Consider the following 26,564-nt stretch of genomic DNA (forward strand, 5'->3'; position numbering starts at 1 on the left):
TCAAGCTTTGGTTTCAAGTCTAAGACCCCTTCACCTAGTCCTGGGTAATGAGGCTTTTTCTCCCTTTTATTCCCTAAAAGTTTTATGTTTCACATTTAAATTCTTGATCCTGTATGAGTTAATTTTTTAACTAAGATATGAGGGTTAAGTTGAGGTCATATTTTTGCCTGTGAATGTCTAATTGCTCTAGCACCATTTATTGAAAAGAGTATCAAATTGCTTTTGTACCTTTGTTAAAAATCAGTGGGGCATATTTGTCTGTTTTAATCAGCTGTGAGAATTAAATGTGCTAATATAGACTGCCCAGCCACAGAAGTGCTACAGAAGTGTTGGCCGTTATTATTATTACAACAGCAAGTAAATAATTTTAAAAAAGTATTTGCATAAGCTTTCTAATTTAAAAAAATAGTTTTTTAAAGTTTTAATTGTGGTAAAATACACATAACATAAAATTTACCATCTTAAACATTTTTAAGTGTACGGTTCAGTAGTGTTAATTACTAATTGTTGTGCAGCCAATCTCCAGAACTTCTTTCATCTTCCAAAACTGAACTTCTGTATTCACTAAACAACAGCTCCCTATCCCTCCCTCCCTCTACTCTCTGGCAACTACTATCCTACTTCTGTCTCTTTGAGTTTGACTATTCTGGGTACCTCATGTAAGTGGAATCATACAGTATTTGCCTTTCTGTGACTGGCTTTCTCACTTAGCATAATGTCCTCAAGGTTCACCCATTTTGTAGCATGTGTCAGAATTACCTTTTTAAGGCTGAGTATAGTCCTAATAGTCCATTGTATACCACATTTTGTTTATTATTCATTCATACATACATCAGTGGACACCTGGGTTGCTTCCACCTTTTGGCTATTGTGAATAATGCTGCTGTGAATATGGGTTTGCAAATATGTCTTTGAGACCTCGTTTTCAATTCTTTTGGGTATATACCCAAAAGTAGAATTGTTATACCATATTCATTCTATTTTTAATTTTTCAAGGAACTGCCATACTATTTTCCATTTTATATTCCAACCAACAGTGCACAACAGTTCCAGAATTTCCCCACATTCTTGTCAGCATTTATTATTTTGTTTTTGTTTTTTAAATAGTAGCCATTTTAATGGGTGTGAAGTGAAGTGCTGTCTCACTGTGATTTTTATTTGCATTTCCCTAATGATTAGAGATGTGTCTTTTCATGTGTTTTTTGGCCATTTGTATATCTTCTTTGGAGAAATGACTATTCCAGTCCTTAGCTCATTTTTTAATCGGGACGTTTGTTTTGTTCTTGTTAATGTATAAGAATTCTCTATATATTCTGGTTATTTACCCCTTATCATTAGATATATAATTTGCAAATATTTTCTCCCATTCCTTGGGTTGACTTTTCACTCTGTTGATAATGTCCTTTGATGCACAGAGGTTTTTCATTTTTATGTAGTCCAATTTATCTGTTTTTTGGTTGGTGGACTGTGTTTTGGGTGTCATCCATTTTGAGTTAATTTTGTGTATGTGGTATAAGGTAAGGGCCCAACTTAATTCTTTTGCATGTGGATCTATCCAGTTTTCCCAACACCATTTCCTCATTGAATGGTCTTGGCACCCTTGTCAAAATCATTTTATGTCAAGTTATTATGCAGTACACCTTAAACTTATACAGAGCTATATGTCAATTATATTTCAACAAAATGGGGGGGAAATCAGCAAAGACAAAAATGGAAAAAAAAATCATTTGACCATATGTGCAAGGGTTTATTTCTGGGCTCTTTATTCCATTTGTCTATATGTCCGTCTTTATGCCAGTGCCATGCTGTTTTGATTACTGTAGCTTTGTAATAAGTTTGGAAATCAGAAAGTGGTAGACCTCCAACTTTGTTTTTCTTTTACAAGATTGTTTTGGTTATTTGAGGTCTTTAATAGAATTTTCATTTTATTTTTTTATTATTTATTTATTTATTTTAGCTGAGCCATCCTGCCACCTGTTGGCAGGTCAGTGGCAGCTCAGCTCGGGCCGGACATCGAACCGCTGTTGCTCAGAGCTCAAACTCTTGAGTGAGCTCTTAACCAACTGAGCCACTTGGCTGGCCCTTTAATAGAATTTTTAGTGGTAAAGAACTTAGAGGAGTTATCTTGAAAAAGAACAAAACAATGTTATGATGATTATGTTGTTTTATTTAATGCAGTAAAATGTGAAACAGATAAGAGATTTAAAATTATGGAAAGGAAGATATAAACTTACTATTTATAAATGCTATGACTTTATGTTTGGACAAATAAATCAAAAGGAACAAACAGATGGTTAGAAAGAATAATAGTTCAGTAGGGTGACTTGCTAAATGACATATGAAAATTATAGTTTCAGCAGTAAGCAGTAGGTATCTTGAGAAATAGGAAAAATTGAATCTCAGTTATTATAGATAGCTTCAACTATATGAAGAAGTCACAGTGGTGAATGGGAAGGAGTTAATTCTTGATGGCCCATAAGCTGTTATGTCTTGGGGTTTAATTTACTTCTGGGGATAGTAATTGAGGCCAAAGGCCAGAACTGTGGCTATATTACTCTTGGAATTGGGAAGGGGCAAACTTGTCTATGAACTAGACAAAGCTGCCCACCAGCTCAGGACATAGGACAGAAGTGAGTCAATTAACTTTTGTGGCCGCTAAAAGCCACCTTTAAGAAATGGAAGATCCAGGGCTGGCCGAATGGCTCAGTTGATTAAGAGCTCGCTCAAGAGTGTGAGCTCTGAGCAACAGCGGTTTGATGCCTGGCCCGAGCTGATCTGCTGCTGAGCTGCCAACAGGTGGCAGGATGGCTCAGCTAAAAAAAAGAAAAGAAAAAAAAAGAAATGGAAGATCCAATCTTGTGTGGAAATCCTAGGTAGCAAAACTAATGTATTAATGTGTTTGGAACTGATGAATGTTACCGGGTACTGGCAGAGTCAACCACCTGAAATGTGGAGCACTCTCCCAGAGCTGAATATGAACTTTGTATGAACAAAGCTTACAAAGCACCTTAGTAAAAAGATGCAACAAATGAGAAAATTTACAATTGAGGAACTGATAGTGATAGACCGGTTTGTAAAAGGACTTGATTTTATCTAATACATGGTCCATCTTCAATTTCTGCCTTTGTCCCAGTAATGACTTTTATAGCTGTTGGCTTTGCTTTGTTTTGATATCCAGGGTCAAATCCAGGATCATATGTTGAATTTAGTCATACGTTTTTATCATCCTTTAATTTAGTTGTTTTTTCTGCCTTTTTCGTTTGTTTTTTAAATGATAGTGACATTTTTAAAAGATAATACTCAGTTTGCCTAACAGACTTTGGTTAGCTCCCTTCCTAGACAGTAAGTTGTTTTAGAACAGGGAGTGTATGTCATTTATCTTTGCTAATTAAACTTAATGATTTTATAATAATTTGGGATGCTGTGCTTCAGAAAAGGACAGGTCTTTTAGTTAAGATCATGTGCCTCTTGCATTGATATTGATGTTTCAAACACTACAAGTACATACCACTGTTATATATACTTTATAATTTATTTCATTATTAGTAATTGCTAATAAAAACATTTCTTCAGTTCTCCCTTGTCTGTATTTATCACTTGCTGTTTCCTTCTGGGAGTGAGGGATATCTAGTGGGTAAGGTGGATAGTTAAAATAGAGCATATGGGGATGGCTGGTTAGCTCAGTTGGTTAGAACATTGTGCTGATAACACCAAGGTTGCCGGTTCGATCCCCGCATGGGCCACTGTGAGCTGCTCCCTCCTTAAAAGAGTCAACTATGCCATTGTAGCATGAAAACAATGTGTAACCGGGCCGGCCGAGTGGCGCAATAGTTAAGAACTGGCTTGGGACGCCAGAGGGCCCCGGTTCGGATCCCACATATGCAGGCCAGTGACACTGCCCTAAACATCTAAGATGCTGAACAACAGCTCAACCTGGAGCTGGGCTGCCATGAGTCACCAGCGATGTCATAGCCTGCAGCCCCTGCTGCAGTGGGTTGCCATGGGCTACCGTGTGTAGCCAGCAGCTGCAGTGAGCGGCCGCCCAGAAGCCGGAGACTGATCTGCCTCGCCCAGGAAAGAGCGCAATGATGGTGCCAACTTGGGCCAGTGAAGCAACGTCCTCTGCAACTAGGCTGAAGAACAAAACGACAGCAACTTGTCTGTTCCCATTTCCCCAATTCCCCAGCGCTGTTCTCACCCCACCCCCCCAATTCCCCAATAAAAAATAATCTTTAAAAAACAACAACAAAAAAACCAATGTGTAACCAATGACCATGGCTGTTCCCCAATCAAAAGACTTTTTAAATACATAAATAAAAAATAAAATATAGCGTATAGTTTTATTACTGTCCAAGGGGGAAAATGCTTCATAATCATTACAATAAAGATAATTCATGAAAGAATATTTTTAAAATTTGGTCATAGAAATGTTCCGTTTAAATTATTCTAGAATTCTTATGTAAAAAAACTTTTTCATTTAAAACGTCATGAAACTATCTTTCTAGGAATAGGTCTTTTGTTGATTTATGTCCCTGGAAATAGATGATTTTATTTCTTCTCTCTGGTTTCACTTTATTATTTTTATTTGCAACCTCACAAGTATCTCACTATGAAGCTGTCTGGTATATGGTGTTAATTACAGTTTAAAAATAGTGCTTTAGGGTACAGTGAAAATAATACTTAATACAACCTAATAAGAATGTAAATTATTCCTGACACTAAGCCTAGTAGCTGTTGTTTTTTAACAGCTTTATTGAAATGTAATTCATGTACCATACAATTGGCCCATTTAAAATACATAACTTATTGGGTTTTTGTATATTCACAGATACAGACAATCATCAACAGTTTTTAAAACATTTTTATCAACACAAAAAGAAACCCCATATTCTTTAGCTGTCATCTCATATCCCCTCAACTCCCATTCTAAGCAACCCCTAATTTATGCCTGTCTTAGATTTCCCTATTCTGGATTTTCATAGGAATGGAATCCTTTAATATGTGATCTATTGTGACTGGCTTCTTTTACTTAGCAAAATGTTTTCAAGGTTTTGTCTATATTATAGCATGTTATCAGCACTGAATTCCTTTTTATGGCCAAATAATATTCCATTGTATGGATATACTGCATTTTGTTTCTCCATTTATCAGTTGAACATTTGGGTTGTTTTCGTCTTTTGTGAATAATGCTGCTATAAACAAGTTTTTGTGTGTACATATTTTCATTTTTTCTTCAGTATATACCTAGCATTCTGGGTCATATAATAACTGCATGTTTAATTGTTTGAGGAACTGCCTGTTTTTGAAAGGAGCTATACCATTTTATGTTGCCACCAGCAGTGTATGAAGGTTCCAATTTCTCCATCTTGTTGCCAGCCCTTCTTGCTGTCTTTCTGATTCTAGACATCCTCACAGATGTAAAGTGGTAATCTCTTTGTGGTTTTGATTTATATTTCTCTGTTGGCTAATAATGTTGAGCTGCTTTTCATGTGCTTATCGGCTGTTCGTACATCATCTTTGGAGAAATGTCTATTCAGATATCTTTTGCCCGTTTTTGATTGGATTATCAGTCTTTTTTTTTTTTTTTTAAAGATTTTATTGGGGAATTGGGGGACGGAAACAGCTTTGGGGAATTGGAGAAGGGGAACAGACAAGTTGCTGTCCTTTTGTTCTTCAGTCTAGTTGTGGAGGACGTTGCTTCACTGGTCCATGTTGGTATTATCATTGAACTCTTCCCGGGTGAGGCAGTCGCTCGCCGGCCATTGGATGGCTACTCACGCTGGTTCACGATAGCTTTATGGCAGCCCACTGCAGAAGGGGCTGCAGCCTACGCCGTTGCGGGCGACTCATGGCAGCCCAGCTTCATGTTGAACTGTTGTTCACCATCTTAGCTGTAGAGGACACAGCGTCACTGGCCCGCATGTGGGATCCGAACTGGGGCCCTGCTGCTCAGAGCTTGCACTCCCAAGCCAACTCTTAACCAACGAGCCACTTGGCTGGCCCCATGGTGATATACTTAACAGTTTCCCACTTTTCTCTGAAGTTCTGTTTATTTTTCTTCCATTTTTGTTTTTCAGCTTCCATAATCTCTTACTGACTTATCTTCAAATTTGCTAATTATTTCTTTTGCCCATTCAATTTTACTCTTAAGCCTCTCTAGTGCATTTTTTAATTCATTATTGTAGTTTTCAACTCCAGAATTTCCATTTGGTTTTGTTTTGTTTTTAATATATATAATTTCTATGTCTCTATTGGTGTTCTCTATTTGATGCACCATTGTCATCCATGCCTTTCTTTGCTTCTTTAATTGTAATTATGGTTTCCTTTTAACATATTAATAATGGCTGTTTTGAAATATTTTTCTGTTAAATCCAACATCTAGTCACTCTCACAGGCAGTGTCTTTTGTCTGCCTTTTCCCTGCTCCCTCCCACCCCCCACCTTCCCAAATATGGGTCTTACTTACCTATTTCTTTGTATGCCTCATGATTTTTTTGGTTGGAAATTGGTCATTTTAGATGATATATTGTAGCAGCCCTGGGTACTGATTTCTCATCCCATCCCTTGGGGCTTGTTATTGTTATTTGCTTGTTTGTTTGTTCAGTGACTGGCTGGATCATTATAGTGAAGTCTATTCTACCACCCGGTCTCCACAGTGTCAGGCCTCCAGGTGGTGCTCCTCAGGGATGCACAGCTTTAGGATATGCCTACAGTCACCTTGGGCTGACTGGTACTCCTCTTTCCCTGACCAACCCAGCTGTTAAACTCCACTAGTGGCCCAGATTGTTCTATTGTTTTCAACAATGCACTGAGGCATACATTCCTGCACAAACTAATCCAATCAAATCCCGTCTACTTGGAAGGAGGAGTTTCTGAGGTCAGTGTTTGCCGCCTGTACTGACCCCAGGAGGACTCCTCCCAGATGTCCTGTTCCCAGGTTCTTTCCTGTGAACTAGCTGGCCTACAGTTGAGGCTGTATTTCATTACATCCATGAATCTCCTTCCTATTGCCTTTTACTACAACCTCAACTTGAGAACACCCTTAGACTTAAATTTGTCCACACGCTTGGGAATGAAGTCAGGGCCTTTGGAAGAGATTTTGGGCTACATGTTCCTGCTGTTAACCTCTGAGGCAAAATATCTGAGCCAGGGCTCTGGAGCTGGGGGGTGGGGATAATGGTGAGCTTTTCTGTGAGTGACCTTCTGGCTCTAGGAACTGAGCCCTGGTGAGGATGAGGGTGGGGATGCTGCCTGCACTCTCTTGGTGTGGAACCACCACCTCATGAGCTGGGTGAAAGAGCTATTGGGGTCCCAGTATTCTCAGTGTAGCATGTCTGAGATGGAGCCTCTGTTCCACAGGTGAGGGCTAAGCAGAAGGGAACCCACTGCCTGTGATGCATTTGCCTGGGACTTGGCCTCAGCCATAGGAGCCTGGGGACAGGATAAGAAACCTGAAGTCCTGCTTCACCTAAGAGGCTGAGGGACGAGGGAGCCCTGTGTCCTGGCTACAGCGGTCTGGGGCCTTGCTGAGATGGGAGGGGAAAAGAGGGGGTGGTCTTGTTTCAAATATCACAGGCTTTCACCTTTCAGACTGAATCTTCATAGATTTTTATTGAATAGTTGTTCATTTGCTGTTTGCCCTTTGGGACCATTTCCAGGAGCTTTGAATTTGAATGTTTGCGTGTGTGTATGTTTTTTATTTTTATAAAAAAATAATTTTCACCAATTTCATTGAGGAGCAAGCTAGCAGAGCTCCTCATGCTATTAGGCCAGAAGTCAATCTCTTGTAACTTTGTTTTTTGAGCTAGCAGTCATGCCTCCTTAAACATGACACAGAAAAGCATTTCCTTCATTATGGTCCCTGACTACTCCCTCAAAAGGAGCCCTCAACTTTCAGATATTACCTGTATGATACGAGAGGCCGAGAGAATTGATTTCTCCTGCCTGTTTTCCTTAAAGAATGAATTCACTGCATGTGGAAGTACTCTAGAAGGGAAAATCTGCACATGAGTATAGCGTTTGTGAAGGAAATGAAAATAATAGCAGCTAGAGAATCTTAGCATGAACTCAGTTGATTGAGCTCTTTTCCAGTTGGCTTGGAGGTGTCGCAGTTACTCTTGGCCTCTTACCTCTTGACTTAGACATCAAAGTCAGCAGGCTTATTCCTCAGTTTTGCTGCCATCTCAAATTCGTTTTTTTTTTTATTCCTTTTTTTTTCCTTTCCAGGGGCCACTCAATAGTGAGTCTTCAAACCAGAGCTTGTGCAGCGTGGGATCCTTGAGTGATAAAGAAGTAGAGGTAAGAGCCATATCCATTGAAAGACTTTTCATATTCCCACACTTTCAGTCTAGGCTAAAAGATCGCAGAACTCCAGGGGGGCTGTTAGTGTGAGTTGTGTGCTCTTAGGTCTGTACAGCTGTGATGTGGCTCTGATGGGTTTTACTATTATAATCATGTATTGGTTGTCTTTCTTTTTTTTCTTTTAAAAAACTTTTGCTTAGTTGTCATCAATAAAGGACAAAAATGTGCTGTTGTAGCTGAATTAGCTTAAGGTGCGCTTGAATTTTAATACTTGTCAGTACTTCAACTGAGTGGGTTAGTGAAGTAGTATAACCTAGCTGCATGCATATGGGGCCAAATCTGCACCCACCTATTTACACTTCGATAAAACTTTCAATAAGTTAGAGCCAGTTGATTGATTATGCAGATCTTTCCTTTTTGGAAAAAAGGAATTGGATTTAAGCTCTTATAAAGTAGACAGCAGCTATTAGGATATTTCTGTGAGCCTACTATATGCTAGATAATTGTACTACATTTGTGCTTTATAGACTATTTTATTTCAGCTTTGCAGCAGCCCTGATTTACAGATAAGTAAATTGAAGTGCTGATATTTTAGGCAGTTTGCCAAAAATTATCCAGATGGTTTGGTTCCAGACCTCGAACTATTTCTATAACTTGCTCTAAGAGTAGGATACTGACTTAGGACTTGTCTGTGCCAGTTAAATCTCCTTATAAATTTGATATTTGGTACATACTTTTTCATTTTCATAACGTGAAAAATATGACAGAATGCTAATTGTGATGTATATGGTATTTAACAGACTCCTGAGAAAAAACAGAATGACCAGCGAAACCGGAAAAGAAAAGCTGAACCGTATGAAACTAGCCAAGGTAGTAATAATTTCACCAATAAAAATACTACATTTTTATGTACTTAGAATTTTCCAACTCACACTAAATAATTAGTTTGTATACAGAGATTCCTAACAAAGGAGATTGTGTACCTTAAGGGAATATCAGGCTGTTTATTATAGACTTGCCATTTGATATACACTTGACACAAGTGTCAGTTCTTTGGGGACTGTTGTTTTCTCTGTTGTAAGTTAACGATCTCACCACAGGTTTTCTTCAGACTAAGCATGTATTGTACAGAAAAGAGGTTACACTGGAGTTTTAACTATGTCTTGCATTAGATCAGTGATTTGTCAATAATAGGCGAGCAGAAATGGTTTTATTTTTACCTGGCTGTCATTTCCACCTACTATTTTTCCATGTTAATTATTTAGCTGAACATTGGCACCCAAGTGGAATAAATCTATAATATGATGGTTCTAATGCCAAACATCTCTATATAGTTAAAGAAAGAATAAATGGTTTAGCTTTGCCCCTCTCTCCACCTCTAAGAAGTAGAATTCACAGTCTTTTTTTACATTTGTCTTGTTTTTTTAATCTACAAACCATTTTTTACTTTAGGAGGGGTGACTTCTCCCAAAGTGACATGGTCACATCAAGTTTTTTGTGAAATAGAGTAAACCCTATAGCTCTGATGAGTTTGTTTTGAATTCTTTGTTCTCTTAGTTGGAGGCGTAGATTATAGATTAGTTTTCTTTATTTATTTTTTTAGCTGAGCCATCCTGCCACTTGTTGGCAGCTCAGTGGCAGCTGAGCTCAGGCTGGGAGTCAAACCGCTGTTGCTCAGAGCTCACACTCTTGAGCGAGATCTTAACCAACTGAGCCATGCGGCTGGCCCTAGATTAGTTTTATTTTGATTCACAGTTGTGGCATATGTTTTGTTAGTGTATTTATAAAAGAAAGATGAGCAAATCTTGAAGGAAAACAAGCTCTGAATAAGTCTTTCACTGCTTATTCAGTCTTTTATTATATGGAGGAAACCATCTCTGTTCTTAGGACATAGGTATTTTGGCTCATTTGTTAAAAAGTAAAGCTGGCACTTGATAACGTATACAGTTATTGAACACATAGTGCATTTTAATGAATGATGGTTTACATGTATCACTGGAAAAACTGTACTTACTTTGGTTTCATTTTCAGGGAAAGGCACTCCTAGGGGACATAAAATTAGTGATTACTTTGAGGTAAGTTAAATTTTTTTGGGGAAAAAAAAACTATAGTGATTTTTTATTAAAACCTAAATTCTTGCATTCATTTAAGGCTTTAGAAAGCAATCTTGTGCCTTTCCTGTGCCTCCCTCTCCTTGCTTCCCATCTTCATCAGTCTAATGCCGCCCTATCTATGAGAGGAAACTGCTGCTTCCTAAATTTAGATTTGATTATGAAGTGTCTTGTCTGTGATGATATAAAAATTCACAAATGAGGTGATTTTTCTCTTGGCCAGACTAGGTTTCGTGTCTTACACAGATTGAAGTTGAGTGACTTGAACTCTTCTTTTGTCCTCTTCCCTTTAGTCAAATGGAACACGTAGTGAGCTCACTGACCCATCGGTGTTGGTTACTAATGAAGACACTAGCACGCCCTGTACCACTGTCTTCCTGCTTTGTGTGTTTTGAGACAAGAAGGGAAAACATTCTTCTCTTATGTTTTTCAAAACCATTTCTAGCCATGTTTTCTTTATATCTTGGTACATTTCTGCTGGAGCTCTTTAGAAATCTTGTTGAAAAGATAGCCAAATTTGACTTACATGGTATTTTCTTTCTAGAATAAGATGTATTGACTTAAAGGGGCCATATATGATTAAGACCTGTTTGTGTATTAATCTTTTACTCTCCTTATCTGAAGCACAATACTGTTTTGAATTATTCATATCCATTTTTCCCTGTTGGCCAGTTTGCTGGGGGAAGCGGGCCAGGAACCAGCCCTGGCAGAAGTGTTCCACCAGTTGCACGATCCTCACCGCAACATTCCTTATCCAATCCCTTACCGGTAAGCATTCACCTGGAGAGATTTGACACCTGTTGTAGGAGACAAGAAACCCAGGAACACTCAAGCAAAGTTTCTCTTCCATTAATTACCCAACGGGAATGAGGCATTAAGGAGAAAAGTTCTTAGTATTACCCTTAAATCACTTGGATTCAAATCTATATGTCAGTAAATTAACGTTTTACAAGTGTTAATCCTATTTTCACAGTATAGTAAATTGCCTCTAATTCTACAGCTCAGTGTTCTGTCAAGGTAGTGATTTCCAATCCAAACAGTAGGTTTTTATCCTTGCCAAACTTATATGTTCCTATAATTAAATTCTGTTTTTAAAAAATTTGGTTAGCTTCTGGCGTTTGAATTACTTTCAAGGCTTAATCAGTGATGTAGTAGAGAAGGAAACGCTATACAAATTTGAGATAAGTTTGTTTCCTGCCTGTAAGTGAGATCTGAAGGTCTTAAAACCATTATAGCTAAGTTAGTGGTTCTCATGGGGTAGTTTTGTCTCTCGGGACATTTGGCAATGTTGGAGTCATTTTTATTCACAACTAGGGGTGAGGGGTTGGTGCCATTGGCATCTAGTGGGCAGCGGCCAGGAATGCTTGTAAACATCCTGCAATGCACAGGACAGGCCCCCACAACAAAGAATTCTCTGGTCCAAAATGTCACTAGTGCCGAGGTTGAGAATCCCTGAGTTAGCTAATGTAGGATTTTGTGTCAATTTGCTGGAGTGCCTTTGAATAATTAATGGATACAGTACAGCATCTCTGTATTCAAGAGTGTGTCATGTCCACTGATGCCTCAGGTATTGCTGTGGGGTCTTGGGGGACAAGGGGTCTCCCTAAGATCACGAGTTCTTATCCTAGGTGTCTGTCTGTTTAGGAAAGTGCTTTTTTTCTCTGCCTCAGCAGAGTTGGTTAATACTACTCTTTTCCTAAGTGATTTAGTCTTCTGTATTGTTAAAGTATTTAAAAATGCTCTTATTCCCCTCTGCTATCATAAAAACATGCATTCATTAGGGTTATTGTAATTATTAAAGCACGTATGAAAATGTATTCAGCTTAGAAATTTCTGCTATTATTTTGTCATCCTTGCCATGTTTTAAAATGTTAGAAGTGTTTGATGTGTAAATCTGGTTAGGTTGAGGTTAGATAACTGTTTAAGAGGCCTGTGTCTTTATTTTTGTTAAGTTTTAAACCAATTAAAGCTCTAAAAATGTCAAATGAGATTGCAGAATTATCTATTTGGGACAAATACGTTTTAGAGAATATTATTGTCTATTACTCTCTTCTTCCTGAAGTATATATTTTCTCATTTGGTTTTTAATAGTGTGACCACCCATCTATCATTCGTCAATTTAGGTCAAGTCTTACTTGAAGATGAAAGAGATGTATTCAGTGATCTGTAGACATTTCTGCCAGCTGTATGGATGGCGGCTGGGCCTCATTATCGATGTGCAAATCTAAATAGGAACCAAGCTGTAACTTTCCTTTTCCGTTGCACCGAGAAGCACTTTATCCTCTCAGTTTAGATTCTGTGCTTCATTGTTGTAATCACTGATTTGTGTATGCCCTCAGTTCCCTTTCCCCACTCTCTTTCTATCATACTTGCCTAAAGAAACCCAACCCTGGTTAAATCTAATTCTCCACCTTTCCCTTGCCTGCCTCTAGGCAGCTCAGCATGGTTAGAGGAAAACACACGTGCTGGCAGGCCTCACCGACCTCATGTGCACTCCTAGCCGCCTGCCAGTCCTACTGTATCTCCCTAGTTAGTTCCCTTTCCTAGATGAATATTTATATGAATACATCATAGTTTTGTCATTTACTGCAAGCCTCCAGCAACACTTCCTTCCCCCTCCACTATCTCAACTGATGGCTTTGCTTTTTGTTTGTTTGGTTTTTTTTGTTTGTTTTTGTTTTGTTTTGTTTTAAGCTGAGCCATCCTGCCACCTATTGGCAGCTCAGCGGCTGCTCAGCTCGGGCCGGGAATCGAACTGCTGTTGCTCAGAGCTCAAACTCTTGAGCGAGCTCTTAATCACCTGAGCCACTCTGCCGGCCCCTGGCTTTGCTTTTTTATTGACTGAGAAAATAGAAGCAGTCAGAAGAGAGTTTTCACATGCTCCCACACCAAATCTACTGAGCTCCTTGCAGCCATATTCATATCTGCCTTTTAGAATGAATAAGCTTGCCTGCCTGATCCTTAGATGTGCACTTCTCTACTCGACATTTCCCCTTATATATCTAATGGGCAGCTTACAAATGTCCAAAAAGGAACTCTTGAGGAACTCTTGCTTACCCTTCACCTCCAAAACAACAACAAACCACTTTTCCTGCAGTCTACCCTGTCCTGGTAAATGACAGTTTGCTCCGTCCAATTTTTCGAGTCGTAACCTCATGCCCCACATCTAATTCATCAGTAAATCCTTTTTTTTTTTTTTAAATGGAATCTGACCACTTTTTTGTTCTTCTGGTTCTCTGCATTAGCCTCCAAAGTGGTCTCCTTATTTCTGCCCGTCTCTCACCTATTCTCAGTATAGAATGATTTCTATTTCTGTTAAAAAGTTTAAACAGATCCACGCACTCCTCCTGCTCAAAACTGTCCAATGACTAGTCCGCATTGCTTTAGATTTACATGGTCTGGAAGCTCCTATGTGACCTGTGCTCCCCCACCCACCTGACTCTGACATCGGCAACTGTTCTCCGTCTCCCTCCCGCCACCACAGCCATGCTGGCCTCTTTGAAGTTCCTTGAACACTGCAAAGCACTCTTGCTTTGGGCATGTGTACTTGCTATTCCTTCTTCCAGGAACAGCATGATTAGCAATCTCTTCATCAGGTTATTGCTCAAAAATGACCTTATCAGAGAGGTCTCCCTTGGCCAACTTTAAAATAAGCAGTCTCTTGCGCTTTGTCACTGTGTTCCTAATCCTGCTTTATTTTAATTCTTAGTTATTACCACCTGACATATATTTAAATTTTGATATATACTTAAATTTTTTCATTGATTCCTATTTATACATATAGAAGAGTACACATAGAAGTCTTAAGCTTAATGAATTTTCACAAACCTGTACCAGCACAAGCAATGAAATATTACCAGCCCCCCTCCACCCCCCACCCCCGCCCCGAAATCGCCCTTATGCTCCCTTGCCTTCTCCCTGCCATGTAGAATAGCTACTATCCTGACTTCTAACAACACAGATGAGGTTTTTCTGTGTTTGTGTGCTTTGTATAAAAGGAATCATACAGTATATATTCTCGTGTCTGGCTTCTTTCTTTCAGCTACTTTTGTGAGATTCATCCATAATGTGGTGTGTTATTGTAGCTCATTCATTGTCATTGGTGTGTGGTATCATTTTAATAAATTTTCATTTAATAAGTTATATAATTTGTATATTAATTTTTAACTATACAATTAATCTGTGGCCCATCTTCTCCCAGTAGAATGTTAATCCCATGAGAACAAGGGCTCTGCTTTGTTTTGTTTACTGCTGTTTCCCTCTCTCACAGTACTTATTACATAAAGGTGTAATTATTTTAACTATTTCCCCCACTTGACATGGACTATCTTGACAAGATAATATCTTGTTCAATTTTCAGTCTCTAAAACACCCCAAAACAATGCTTGGTACATAGTGGGTACTCAGGACTGTTTATTGAAAGGGAAGAATAGAGAGATAAATAATTACTTTAGCTTTTTAACCTCTAAGTGATTCTTTTGTATTTTTTGTTAAAGACAAAAATTATATAAAACATGAGCATTTTAATGCATGAGTTGGTAAACTCCAGCCTGCAGCTGTCAAGCTAAGAATGATTTTTAGATTTTTTAGAATTGTAGAGACAAAGAATTATACGGCAGAGAGGATATGTGGCCTGAAAAGCCTAAAATATGTCTGTCTTCACAAAAAAGTTGACAGGAAATCATTATAAAGTTAACTCTATGTAATCATTACTTAGGTCAAGAAGTGAAATATTTCCAGCTCCCTGGAAACCTATATATGCTCTTCCCCTATCACAGCTCCCTCCCTCTACCCTGGAAACAACCACAGTTCTAATTTTTGTGATTATCATTTGCTTTTCCTTACAGTTTGACGATCCATGTATGTATCCCTAAATAGAACAGTTTAGTTTTGTCATTAAGTCAGTCTTATTAATCACGACATTTAATCACAGTTTAAATCTTCTGTATTCTGATTTTTGGTTGGTTGTTCTATCAGTTACTATCTGTCTTTCATGATTTTGGGAGTTGTCTGTTTCTTCCTGTATTTATATTTTTGCTTGTATATTAAGTAACTTTCTTCATCTCTTGTGATGCTTTTTGCTCTAAATACAGTTTATCTGATATTTAATATATCTAACCATTGTGTGATATAAATACGTCCATTTTTATACTATTAACTTTTCATTATTGTGTTTTCAGTGTATCTGACAAATATATTGTTGAATTTTTTCCTTTATTCAGTCTAACATCTTTTTAACCTCATTTTCCTATTTATATTTAATATAATTATCATTATATTGGATTTAAATATACCATCTTTGAATGTGTTTTATATTTATCCTGACTGTTCTATCATTTTTAAATGTTTATCTGCCTTTTTCTTTTCATTTCTTTTCATTTGGATTGATTTTTTTTTTTTAATCATTTCAGATTTTCCACCTCTTCTAGTAGCTAGACCCTATTTGGTGTTTCTCTTAGAAATTACCATATTCATTTTTAACATGACAAAGTTTGATATTACTAGTAACTTTACCCTCCTCCCAAACAAATGAGGACCTCAGAACATTAACTCAATATACCTGTTGTTGACTTGGTGCTAGTACTGTATGTTTGTGTCTTGCCTTTTTATTTTTTTAGCCTCAAAACATTATTATTTTATACTGTCACTATTCATTTAGAGTTATCTATGTGCTTACCTCTTTCTTTATACTTCTTTCATTTTGGCATCTTCCCACCTCCAGTCTTTTCCTTCTGACTGAAGTACTCCTTTATTATTCATTTAGTGTGTGTCTGCTGAGGGTTAACTCTCTAGGTTTTTGTTGGCTTAAATACCTTTATTTTTCCCTTATTCTTGAAAGAGGTTTTTGCTGTGTGTGTTTCTATATTGGCACTTTTTTCTTTTAACAATTGAGTGTCTCACTATCATTTTCTGGCTCCCATTGTTACTACTGAAGAAACAGCTTTTCTGTACTTATTTCTTTGAAAGTATCTGCTCCCCACCGGCTGTTTTTGAAATCTTTATCTGTGTGTGTGTGGGTTGGGGGGTGGGGGTTCAGTTTCACTATGATGCATCCTTTTATTTCCCTTGCTTGTGATTTGTTGGGCTCCTGGTATCTGTGGGTTGGTGCCTTGCAACATTTCTGGAAAATTATTATCTGTTGTCTCTTCAAATATTATCTCTGTCCTGTTCTCTTTTTCTTCCTCCTATGAAATTCTAATTAACCATATGTTTAGACTGTCTCACTTTATCACCATGCCTTTAGCTTCTTTTGGTTTCTGTATGCTACATTCTTGATACTTTCTTGCCTTTCAGTTCTCAAATTTTCTCTTTTGTTGTGTCTGATTTGCTGTTAACCCCATTGAATTCTTTTTTTTGTTTGTTTTTTTGTTTTTATTTTTTTTTTTAGCTGAGCCATCCTGCCACTTGTTGGCAGCTCAGCTCAGGCCAGGCATCGAACCGCTGTTGCTCAGAGCTCAAACTCTTAGAGCGAGCTTTTAACCAACTGAGCCACTCGGCTGGCCCTAACCCCATTGAATTCTTAAGTTTTTTTATTGTATTTATTTCCCTGCAGATATTTTCAAGCATGTCTTTTTTTTTTTTAATCTAGTAGAAATAGCTTTTTTTTTATAATCTGTGTCTGATAATAATTCCGGTATTTGAATTTTTTTTTTTACATCTGTTTCTGCTGTCTCTTGTTTTTCCTAGTTGTTTCTCAGGGTTTTATTTCTTTATGCTGCTGCTGCTGCTGCTGCTTCTCCTCCTCCTCCTCCTCCTCCTCCTCCTCTTCCTCCTCTTCCTCCTCTTCCTCTTCTTCAACAGTGTGCTGCTCATTGTTATTAAAAAATTATTTGTAAAATTTCTTTGAGATCTAGGATAAAAATGTATTCCTCCAGAGAGAATTTTTATTTGCTTTTTCCAAGTGCCTAGAGAGTCTACCAATCTAACACTACTTTAAACTACTGAATTCATGGCTTGCATTTTGTTTGTTTTACTTATTTTGTTCGTTTCAACCACCCAGGCAATATTAATTTGAATTATGTTAACATTTCTCAGGGGAGCCCCACCCCCTCATTGTCAAAGCAACTTCTTTGCAGCTCCCTGAGGGTGGGAAATATTTTTCTTCTGGTTTACATTTTCTCTGAAAGTGTGTAGCCCTTTGGAAGCCCAGCTTGCAGTGGGAAAGTTTTCCTATTGACCCAGGATGGGCTTTGGCCTCTGACTTGTGTGCTTGGTACTATGATGCCCTGGAAATGAAAATTCAAGATCTGTAGGTTCCCTTAGGGCAAATGCGGTTTTGATACTTTTTTTACCTGTCTTGTGTTCCTAATTTCCCTTAGGTTTTGCCCTGGCTGGTCCCTACTATTTTCTTAACTCTTTGATGCTTTTAATATCTTTTTTTTTTTTTTTTTGGTATTTTTTCTTGTTTTCTAAGGGAATGTTGGTTCAATCATCCTAACCTGCTCTGTTTCTAAATATATTTTTAAATATATCAGCTCTTGGCAAATATTTATTAAATACATAACAGAGTGATTAATTTGAGCCTTGCAGCTTTAGAGCTACAGTCTCCCAAGTAGTGAGAATATTGTTATGAATGGGTATCGCAAGTATTCTGGATTCTGAATTTAAACCATTGTGTTTGGTGAGGGTAAGAGTGTTGGTTTTAAGGAGGTGGACTCTACTCACAGATATTTTTTTCAGAATCATTTTGATTATTTTATTTTTATTTCCTAAAATGAAAATGTTAGTTTTTCCTGATAAAGGGATACATACATATTTTGAAAGTCTAACAATTCAGAAATGGTAAAATAGAAATCCTCTCCAAAATCACTATTATCAAAGAGTTCAGTGGCCATATATGTATACATGTATGTTCATATGATAGATTTTCTTATTTCGGTTGTAATTAATTTATTTAACTAATATCCTATAAACATTTTATGTTCTATAAATAGTGCTGTAATGAAAGTCCTTGTATATATACATTTGTACTTACACGATTTTTTTTCCTTTGGCTAAATTTCCAAAGTATAATTCCCAAAGAATATGCTCACTTTAAAATGTCATTACATAATTGCTAAGTGATTATCAGCAGCTTGAGAGTCTCAGTTTCTACATACCCTTCCAATACTGAATTTTGTCATTGTAATCTTTGCCAGTGAGAAAACTGCCTTGTTTAAATTGCATTTCTTCATTACTGATATTAAACATTTCTTCATATGTTTAAATGGCCTTTGGATTTCTCTTTTAATGCTTGCCCAGGTCCTTTGCCTATTTATTTATTGGAGTATTTGTTTTTTTCTTACTGATGGGTAGGAGCACATTATTTATCAAGATTGTTAACTCATTATTTGTATTGCAAATACTTTCGCCTGTTTGTAACTTTGTCATTTAACTTTATGTTGACCTTCACCATTCAGAAGTTAAAAAATTTGAAGTAGTCAAATTAACCAATTTTTTTTCCTTTATTACTTATTGGCTTTGTGTTATTCTTAGATGTTTCTATATGGTTTGTATTTTTAATGTCATGTTTAAAAAGTCCCTCATCACTAGAAAGTCATAAAAGCATTTGTTTATATTATAATTTTTGTGTATGATATAAGGAAGCAATCTACTTTTCATTTCTTCTAATACCTATGTAAATATCCTATCATCTTTTTAATAAGGTCTCATTAATTTGAAATGCACTTTAATCATAAATTATAAGATTTATATCCATATAAATATGTCCATATTATATGGGTCTCTTTCTGAATTTTCTGTTCTGTGCCACTGATCGATCTGCTCCTGTATCAGTATTATACTGATTTAGTTAGTATTGCTTTGTATAGGTTTTAATAGTTAGTCTAGTTTTCTTGATATTCTTTATCAAAAATGATATGGCAAACTTTGATTATTTTTCAGAGTTCATTTATGAAGTTAAACAAAATTAATCTCCCAAAAAAGAGCAAGAGGGAACCTAGATGATCACTTATCACCACAACATTCTTTTGCAAAAAAACAAAAAGAAAAGAAAAGAAAAACAAAACCAAAAATAAAAAGACCTAAGCATTGGCTTTTAGAAAAATTTGACAACTATAAAATCTGAATCCAGGAGTGTGGTTTCACCATTTAACTTAGTTCATCTTTGATATCTGTCAGTGAAGCTGTAGTTTTTCTTTTTATGTATTCTTTGTATTTCTTAAGTTTACTTCTGAGTATTTTACAGATTTTTTTGAGATTTTGATTCTGCTTTTTCTTCCATTACATGTTCTAATTATAATCAGTTGTGGTTGGACTATGGGGAAGCTATTGATTTTTGTATATTTATATTTGGCCATCTTACTGAGCTCTTATTTTTGTTTTTCAGTTGATTTGCTTGGTTTCCTTTGTGAATAGTTATATCATCCAAAAATGACACTTTTTAATCTTTACTATTTTACAGTGTTTACACCTCATATTTTTTTCTTATCACCTTGACCAAAATGTCTATAAAAATGTTGATTGATTGTGACATTAATGTGTTAACCCCTTTCTAGTTCCTAACTTTAATGAAAGTTTCTCTAGTATAGCACCATTAATTACATTTATCTTAATTTCTGAAAAAATAATCTGTTGTATTAAAGATATTTGTTATAATAAAGATGGATACTTCCAGTTTTTTGGGGGGATTGGCAGACATTATTTTTTATTAAATTGATTGGGGTTGCATTGGTTAATAAAATTATATAGGTTTCAAATGTACAGTTCTATAATATATCATCTGTATATTGCATTGTGTGTTCACGACTCAAAGTTAAATCTCTTTCCGTAACCGTATATATGACCCCTTTTACCTTTTTCTATCTTTCCCCTTACCCCCCTTTCCCTCTGGTAACCACTAAACTGTTGTCTGTGTCTATGAGTTTTTGTTTGTTTTCCAGTTTTGTTTTTAAAGTTGCCCAATAATGTGCAAATTATTTTTTCCCAAATTCTTCAGGGAAGAATCTTTATTTTTTTCCTTCTAACATTAATGTAACAATTTATATTAGTAAATTTAGTAATAATGAGCCATCCTTACATTTCTGGAATAAATCATACATAATTGTGGTATATTATTCTTTGGTGTATTATGTATATTATGGTAACAATAGAATGGAGAGTGAAGTAAGCTCTACCTATAAAGTAGGGAACAAATGTCTTAATCTTTATTTATCTACAGGATGGAAATAATATTTCCTTTGTAGGAATGAGGGTATTATGAAGTTGATTTGTTGAACTCTACAAAGTAACCTGAAAATTCAGTTATGTAAATATAGAACCATTAAAATGTAATTTTGTGGAATTTGAGTAAGAAATTACCTCAGGTTTACAGATAGATTATAATCCAGTGGTAATGTTATTATGCTCTCCATATTTGTTTTCAGAGGTTGTTTTTTTTTAAAATCATTATTATATTCGTTAACTATTTTAATCTGTTGCATGTTTTGGCAGCATCAGATTTCCTTCTTATGTAATTTGTGTTTTCTTTAATGTTTTCCAGCGACGAGTAGAACAGCCCCTCTATGGTTTGGATGGCAGCGTTGCGAAGGAGGTGTCGGAGGAGCAGTCTGCCCTGCCAACCCTGATGTCAGTGATGCTAGCAAAACCCCGGCTTGACACAGAGCAGCTGGCGCAGAGGGGAGCTGGCCTCTGCTTCACTTTTGTTTCAGTGAGTACTAAGGCTAAACTGACGCAGACCCGTGCTGCCCTGGAGCTCCTTGATAAAGCTGGAGTAATTATAATATTTTGGTAGCGAGATGATGATGATGTTTCTAACTCTGTGGCATTTGTAAAGGAGTGTGCTCTTTCTCAGGCTCCCTTGGTGCAAGGAGCTGAGAGAAACTGCTTTCTCAATGCCCGAGCCCACCATGGGAAGGAAAACACAATCTCAGATTGGCAAAGAAGTAAAGAAAACGCAGATCAAATTCCATTACAGTCAAAGTACTTGTATAACTAAAATCAAAATCTCCAAACCCCAGCCGTCACTTATTTATAGCAGTAGTCATGTCAGTAAAATCTGAGCATGTAGGCAGGATTCCATAGCGTGCTCACCAGCCATTTCCACCAGTGGAATTTGACGATCGACACACTGCCTTCCCTCACCTCTTCAGAGTGGTGGTATGGCTGCTATTACCAGGAATATTTGGTTCCCTGTTTGCTCTTTTCAGCTTGCTGCTTTCTCCCTCCTTGAAGAACAAGAACTTGAATATTATGAAAGTTTGTCTCCACTTTTATTTGCCAAATTATAATACAGTTTGACCCAAAAGTTTCTACTTTTCTTGGTTTCTGTGCCCTACTAAGTACCTGTTTGTGGCCAAGGACGATATAAAGCAGGAGAACACCCCATTGCCCTATATTTTCATTTTTAGCGGTGTCTTTTCAGAGCTAAAGTCACCGTTGATTTAAATTTCTTTCCTTCTTACTGGTTCATTTTCTCCGGTTGCAATCTAAGTTTCCTCTTTATTGGCTGTATGGATTGTGAGTCATTAATCCCCATGTAATTGTATTCAAAAAGGCAATGAAAATGGTGGGTGTCTTAAAGAAAGGAAATAATAACAATAATTAGATGGGGAATCATTGTGCATTATTTGAAACACTTTCTTATAGTTATTATTGCTTTCCCTCAAGAAAGATAATGCAACTTTTAAATAATTTACAGAATATTTTAAACATCAGAGGAAGGGAGAAATGTCTTGCGAATCAACAGTACAATTTTGTCCCTGGGTGGCTAAAAAGGCATGGCATAAAATGGGAGAACTGACCAATATAATGTTGTGGGTGGGCCTGGCGGCAGTGTGCACTAGTTTGTATGAGAATGCAGTAGTTCTCTATAGTGTTAGTTTAGAGAAGGTGTCTGTCTGTCTCTCTGTTTTTGTATATGTTTCATTGTTCGCTTACTATTTGCTGATGTTTGTTCAATCTGCGTCTTAGATCTAACCTTTCCAGGCAAAACCTTGGATAATTGGAGTTATTTGTCCTTTTGTTCTTTTATTGACTTAAAAACTACCTCCTTTCATTTGAGGGGCATTCCCTTTGTTCATTCCACAAATATTGACTGAGCTATGTGACAGGCATATAGTTAAATACACAGGATTTCGAGCAACAAGAACTCGTTTCCCTAGTGTGAGCATCACATAAAAGGTATGGGCACGCAGGCTTGGGGTGCGTGCACACGCAGGACCACCACCTTCTCCGTCCCATCAGCTAGTACCTCAGCCTGTCAGAGGGGTGGGTGGCAGCTGCTACAGCCAGATTGTTCTCACGTGGAAGAGAGGTGGCAGAAGAGTAAGAAAATGACATATGAAGAAAGAACATGGGAACAGTGTAAAAACCAAAGGCCTAAGTGCTTTGGTACAGTTCTGTTTCTCTGCCTTTTTGCAGTTCCAGCCAGGATATAAGCTTAGTAATATAAAGTAAGAGAAAAGCAAAAGACTTAACATTATATAAAACAAATGTTGTGAATCAAAGACAAGCAGTTTTCTAAAAACATAAGCAGAGACTATGGGCAGGCAGTTTTATAGAAAAAAAGACAAGGGACTAACAACATGAAAAAATGCTTCACTTCAGCCATAGAGAAATGCAGAATCAAACATGATGACATTTTTGACCTTTCAAATGGGCAAGGATTATAATAAGCTTGGCAATTCTAAATGTAGGTGATAGACACACATGTAGCTCTGTACTGACTATAAATTGGTAGTCATTTGTAGCAGCTCAGTGTTAAGTTTATATATCCTTAGGTCCAAAATATACCCAAAATTCCATTCCCGTAAAACTACACAAAGATGTTTATTGTATTGTTTATAATTGCAAAAATGGAAGCAATTGCACTCCACCAGTGTTTCAGAGGAACTTAGAAGGAGGATACCTGTGGCCTCCACATTGCTAAACCCAGTGATCAGCTCTCAGAACTTACCCAGCATGATTCACTACTCCAAGCACAGGCTCCTCCACTCTTGTGGGTTTTCCCCATTTCCCACATCTCTAAACACTGGAGTGCCGCAGAACTCAGTCTTCAGACTCTTTTGTTTACCTTTATTCTCCACAGAATCTCATTTCGTTTCTTTGCTCTAATTATCACCCATATGCAGAGGACTTCCACATTTATATCCCGAGCCCAGAGCCCTGCCCTGAATTCCAGACCTATGGAGTCAGTTGCCTCTAGTCATCCTGTCTTCATTGTCTAAGAAGCATATCAAATTTAACATGTCTAAAACAGAGTTCTTGATTTTGTCCCCCTACTCCAATCCCACTTCTCTCACAGCCTTCCACATCTCAGTCATTGTCAACTCTCTCCTGATTAGTTAAAAGTCTTGGAGTCATTCTCATCTCCTCTCTTTATGTTATACTCTATTTCTTTTTCTTTTTTTTTTCTTTCTTTTTTTTTTAAATTAGTTTCAGGTGTACAACACAATGCAATAGTTACACTTTTTACTCCCCAATTGGCCCCCCCCCCATATTATACATATCTATTACAATTCCCTTGAATCCACTCCCACACAATACTCCATGTCCCGTGACTATATAGTCACTTATAGTTGACATACAATATTATACAACATCAGCTTCAGGTGTACAGTGCAGTGATCAAGCCTCTACCCCCCATCCATGAAGTAGTCTCCCTAACAAGACATGAGACCATCTGACACCCTACAAAATATTTACAACATTATTAATTATGCTTTTTACCCCTCAAAGTGACAACCCCCCTGCCCCAATCCGCTGCTCCACTCCCCGCTGATATCATACATATCTATTACAATTCCATTGACTACTCCATTTCAAAACCCGTCAGTAAGTCACATTGCTTTTACCTTCAAAATATGTTCAGAATCCTACCACTTCCAACCCCCTTCACTACCACCATTCAAGTCTAAGCCATTTTCCTCACTGAGGTGATGGCAACAGATTCCTAACTGGATCCTGCTTCTACCTTTGTTTCCTTTTAATTTTTTATGAACAGATCAGAGCGATCCTATTGAAACATAAGTCCAGTCATGCCACTCCCTGCTCACACGTGCCTAAAATGGCACATAAGACCCTGCATGGTCTGTTTCCCACCACCCTGATAATCACTTACTACTTATCATCTCCCTTCCTCACCACACTGGCTACCTTGCTTCCTCAAATACTGTCTGGTATGCTCACCTCAGGGGCTTTGCACTTACCTCACCATTTCCCCCTGATACCAGCATGCCTTGTTCCCTCAGTTCTCTCTAGTCTCTGCTTATATTTACCCTATTTGAAAGGCCTACCCTGACTACACTATAAAATAGCAACTTTTCCCTGCCCACCCTACACATTATCTAGCTTCTCTGCCCTACTTTGTTTTTCTCCTTAGTCTTATCACCAGCTGACCTGCTATAAAATACTATTTTTGTCTGACTCCTCCTTCTCTATCCCTGCCCCCCATTGGAATGTAAGTTTCTTCAGGTCAAGGACTTTGCTTTGTTCACTTTTATGTCTCCAATGCCAGAACAGGATCTGCTCTAATAGACACTAATTGTAATTACATGTTGTATGAGTTAATAAAAGCATCCTTTATATAGGAACTAGCTAACTAAAATATGATACATATATACAGTGGAATGCTATACAGTTGACAAAAGAAGTGAGATATATGTGCTAACAATGAATGGTCTCTAAATATGTGTTGATAAAAATAGCAGGTGGCAGAATATTATGTTTCGTCCTTTAAATGTTATGTATATTGTTACATAATTTTATGTTTTAACATACAACCTTTGATTTTTTAAAATTATAAACATATAATTTTCTGATTTTAAAAATAGTACACATACATGGCCTACAAAAAATTAACGTGATGGAAAAGGGTAAAATTCTTTCTTTTGTACCCCTCAGAGAGATAACCACTGTTAAGTTTGTGTTTTAGATCTCCTACTATTTACCATTTTAACTTCAAATAACATCTCTTATTTAATCAACTTTAAACAACATCTATTTGCTCCCCGTTTTAAGAGATGAGTTTAACATACTCATAACTATCACCCAGCTTCCTTTTTCATCTTTTAATTTAGTTATTGTTACATTGTAAGTGTGTGATAATTTGTTATTTTAACTATAATTGAGTCTTCTCTGCTTATAAATTATTCTAAAATTTGAAAACACTTAAGGTGCATTTACAATATTATGATTGTTTCATTATTAGCCATTGTAAAACCAAATGATTTTATTGGGTTCATTGAGAAAACAGCCCAAGCCGTTGAAATAGTTTTGATTGAATGAGACAGTTCTACTTGTCAAGGTCTACTGAATCTTTTTTTTTTTAATGCCAAGTCTATTATTTCCTTGAAAGCTGTATCTTTGAACATTATATAAGATATTCTTAAAAGCTTGACTTCTTTTAATGTAGGTTTAGTTTGCCATTTTTTTATGCTGAAATATTTTAAAGTGCATTTCAGAAATCATGACCACCTACCGCTAAGTAACTTAACAGGCATTTTCTAAAAAATATTAACATTTTTCTAGGTAGCAAAATTAAGATTGTCACACTTATCTTTTGTCAGTGTCTATTGTTATGTAAAAATAGATCCTCATAATCTGAGTCTGTTGGGCTACACCAGCGTATGGTTCTACTAGAAAAGCAGGCTAGGGCCGGCCAAGTGGCGCATTGGATAGGAGTTGGTTTGGGATGCCAGCTCTGAGCAGCAGGGCCCCGGCGTGGATCCCACATGAGAGCCAGTGACGCTGTGCCCTCTACAGCTAAGATGGTGAACAACAGCTCGACCTGGAGCTGGGCAGCGGTAAGTCGTTGGCATAGGCTGCAGTGGTTGGCCAGCAGTGGGTGTGAGCTTTCTTGAGCTGCCTGAGCAGCCGTGAGCGGTCATCCAATGGCCAGCGAACAACTGCCTCACCTGGGAAGAGCGCAATGATAATATCAACATGAGCCAGTGAAGCGACATCCTCCACAACTAGACTGAAGAACAAACGGACAGCAACTTGTCTGTTCCCCTTCTCCCAGTTCCCTAATGCTGTTCCCCTCCCCCAATTCCCCAATAAAATTTTTCAAGAAAAAAAGAAAAGCAAGTTAAATCCTTAGTTCTTTCCTTGTAATTACTCATTTTAAATTTTTTTTTTTTTAAGATTTTTATTGGGGAATTGGGGGATGGGAACAGTGCTGGGGAATTAGGGGAAGGGGAACAGACAAGTTGCT

At 37.3% G+C, this 26,564-nt stretch overlaps 1 protein-coding gene across 5 annotated transcripts in view; it reads left to right on the forward strand.

The window, feature by feature from the left end:
• Window positions 1-26,564, forward strand: part of TLK2 (tousled like kinase 2) — a 121,798-nt gene that overhangs the window by 33,337 nt on the left and 61,897 nt on the right. For 4 of the 5 annotated variants that reach the window (XR_002123433.1, XM_019637770.1, XM_019637771.1 and 1 more), the window contains 5 exons: window positions 8,226-8,297; window positions 9,101-9,170; window positions 10,332-10,375; window positions 11,084-11,179; window positions 20,892-21,059. Coding sequence is in view for 4 of the 5 variants with exons in the window: in XM_019637770.1 (XP_019493315.1) it covers window positions 8,226-8,297; window positions 9,101-9,170; window positions 10,332-10,375; window positions 11,084-11,179; window positions 20,892-21,059 (450 nt within the window). In the remaining variant the exon portion in view is untranslated. The remainder of the gene's footprint in view (window positions 1-8,225; window positions 8,298-9,100; window positions 9,171-10,331; window positions 10,376-11,083; window positions 11,180-20,891; window positions 21,060-26,564) is intronic. The other variant, XM_019637769.1, reaches the window with a different exon arrangement.

Source organism: Hipposideros armiger, unplaced genomic scaffold (genome assembly GCF_001890085.2).
Source record: "Hipposideros armiger isolate ML-2016 unplaced genomic scaffold, ASM189008v1 scaffold_34, whole genome shotgun sequence".
Classification (NCBI taxonomy): Eukaryota; Metazoa; Chordata; class Mammalia; order Chiroptera; family Hipposideridae; genus Hipposideros; species Hipposideros armiger.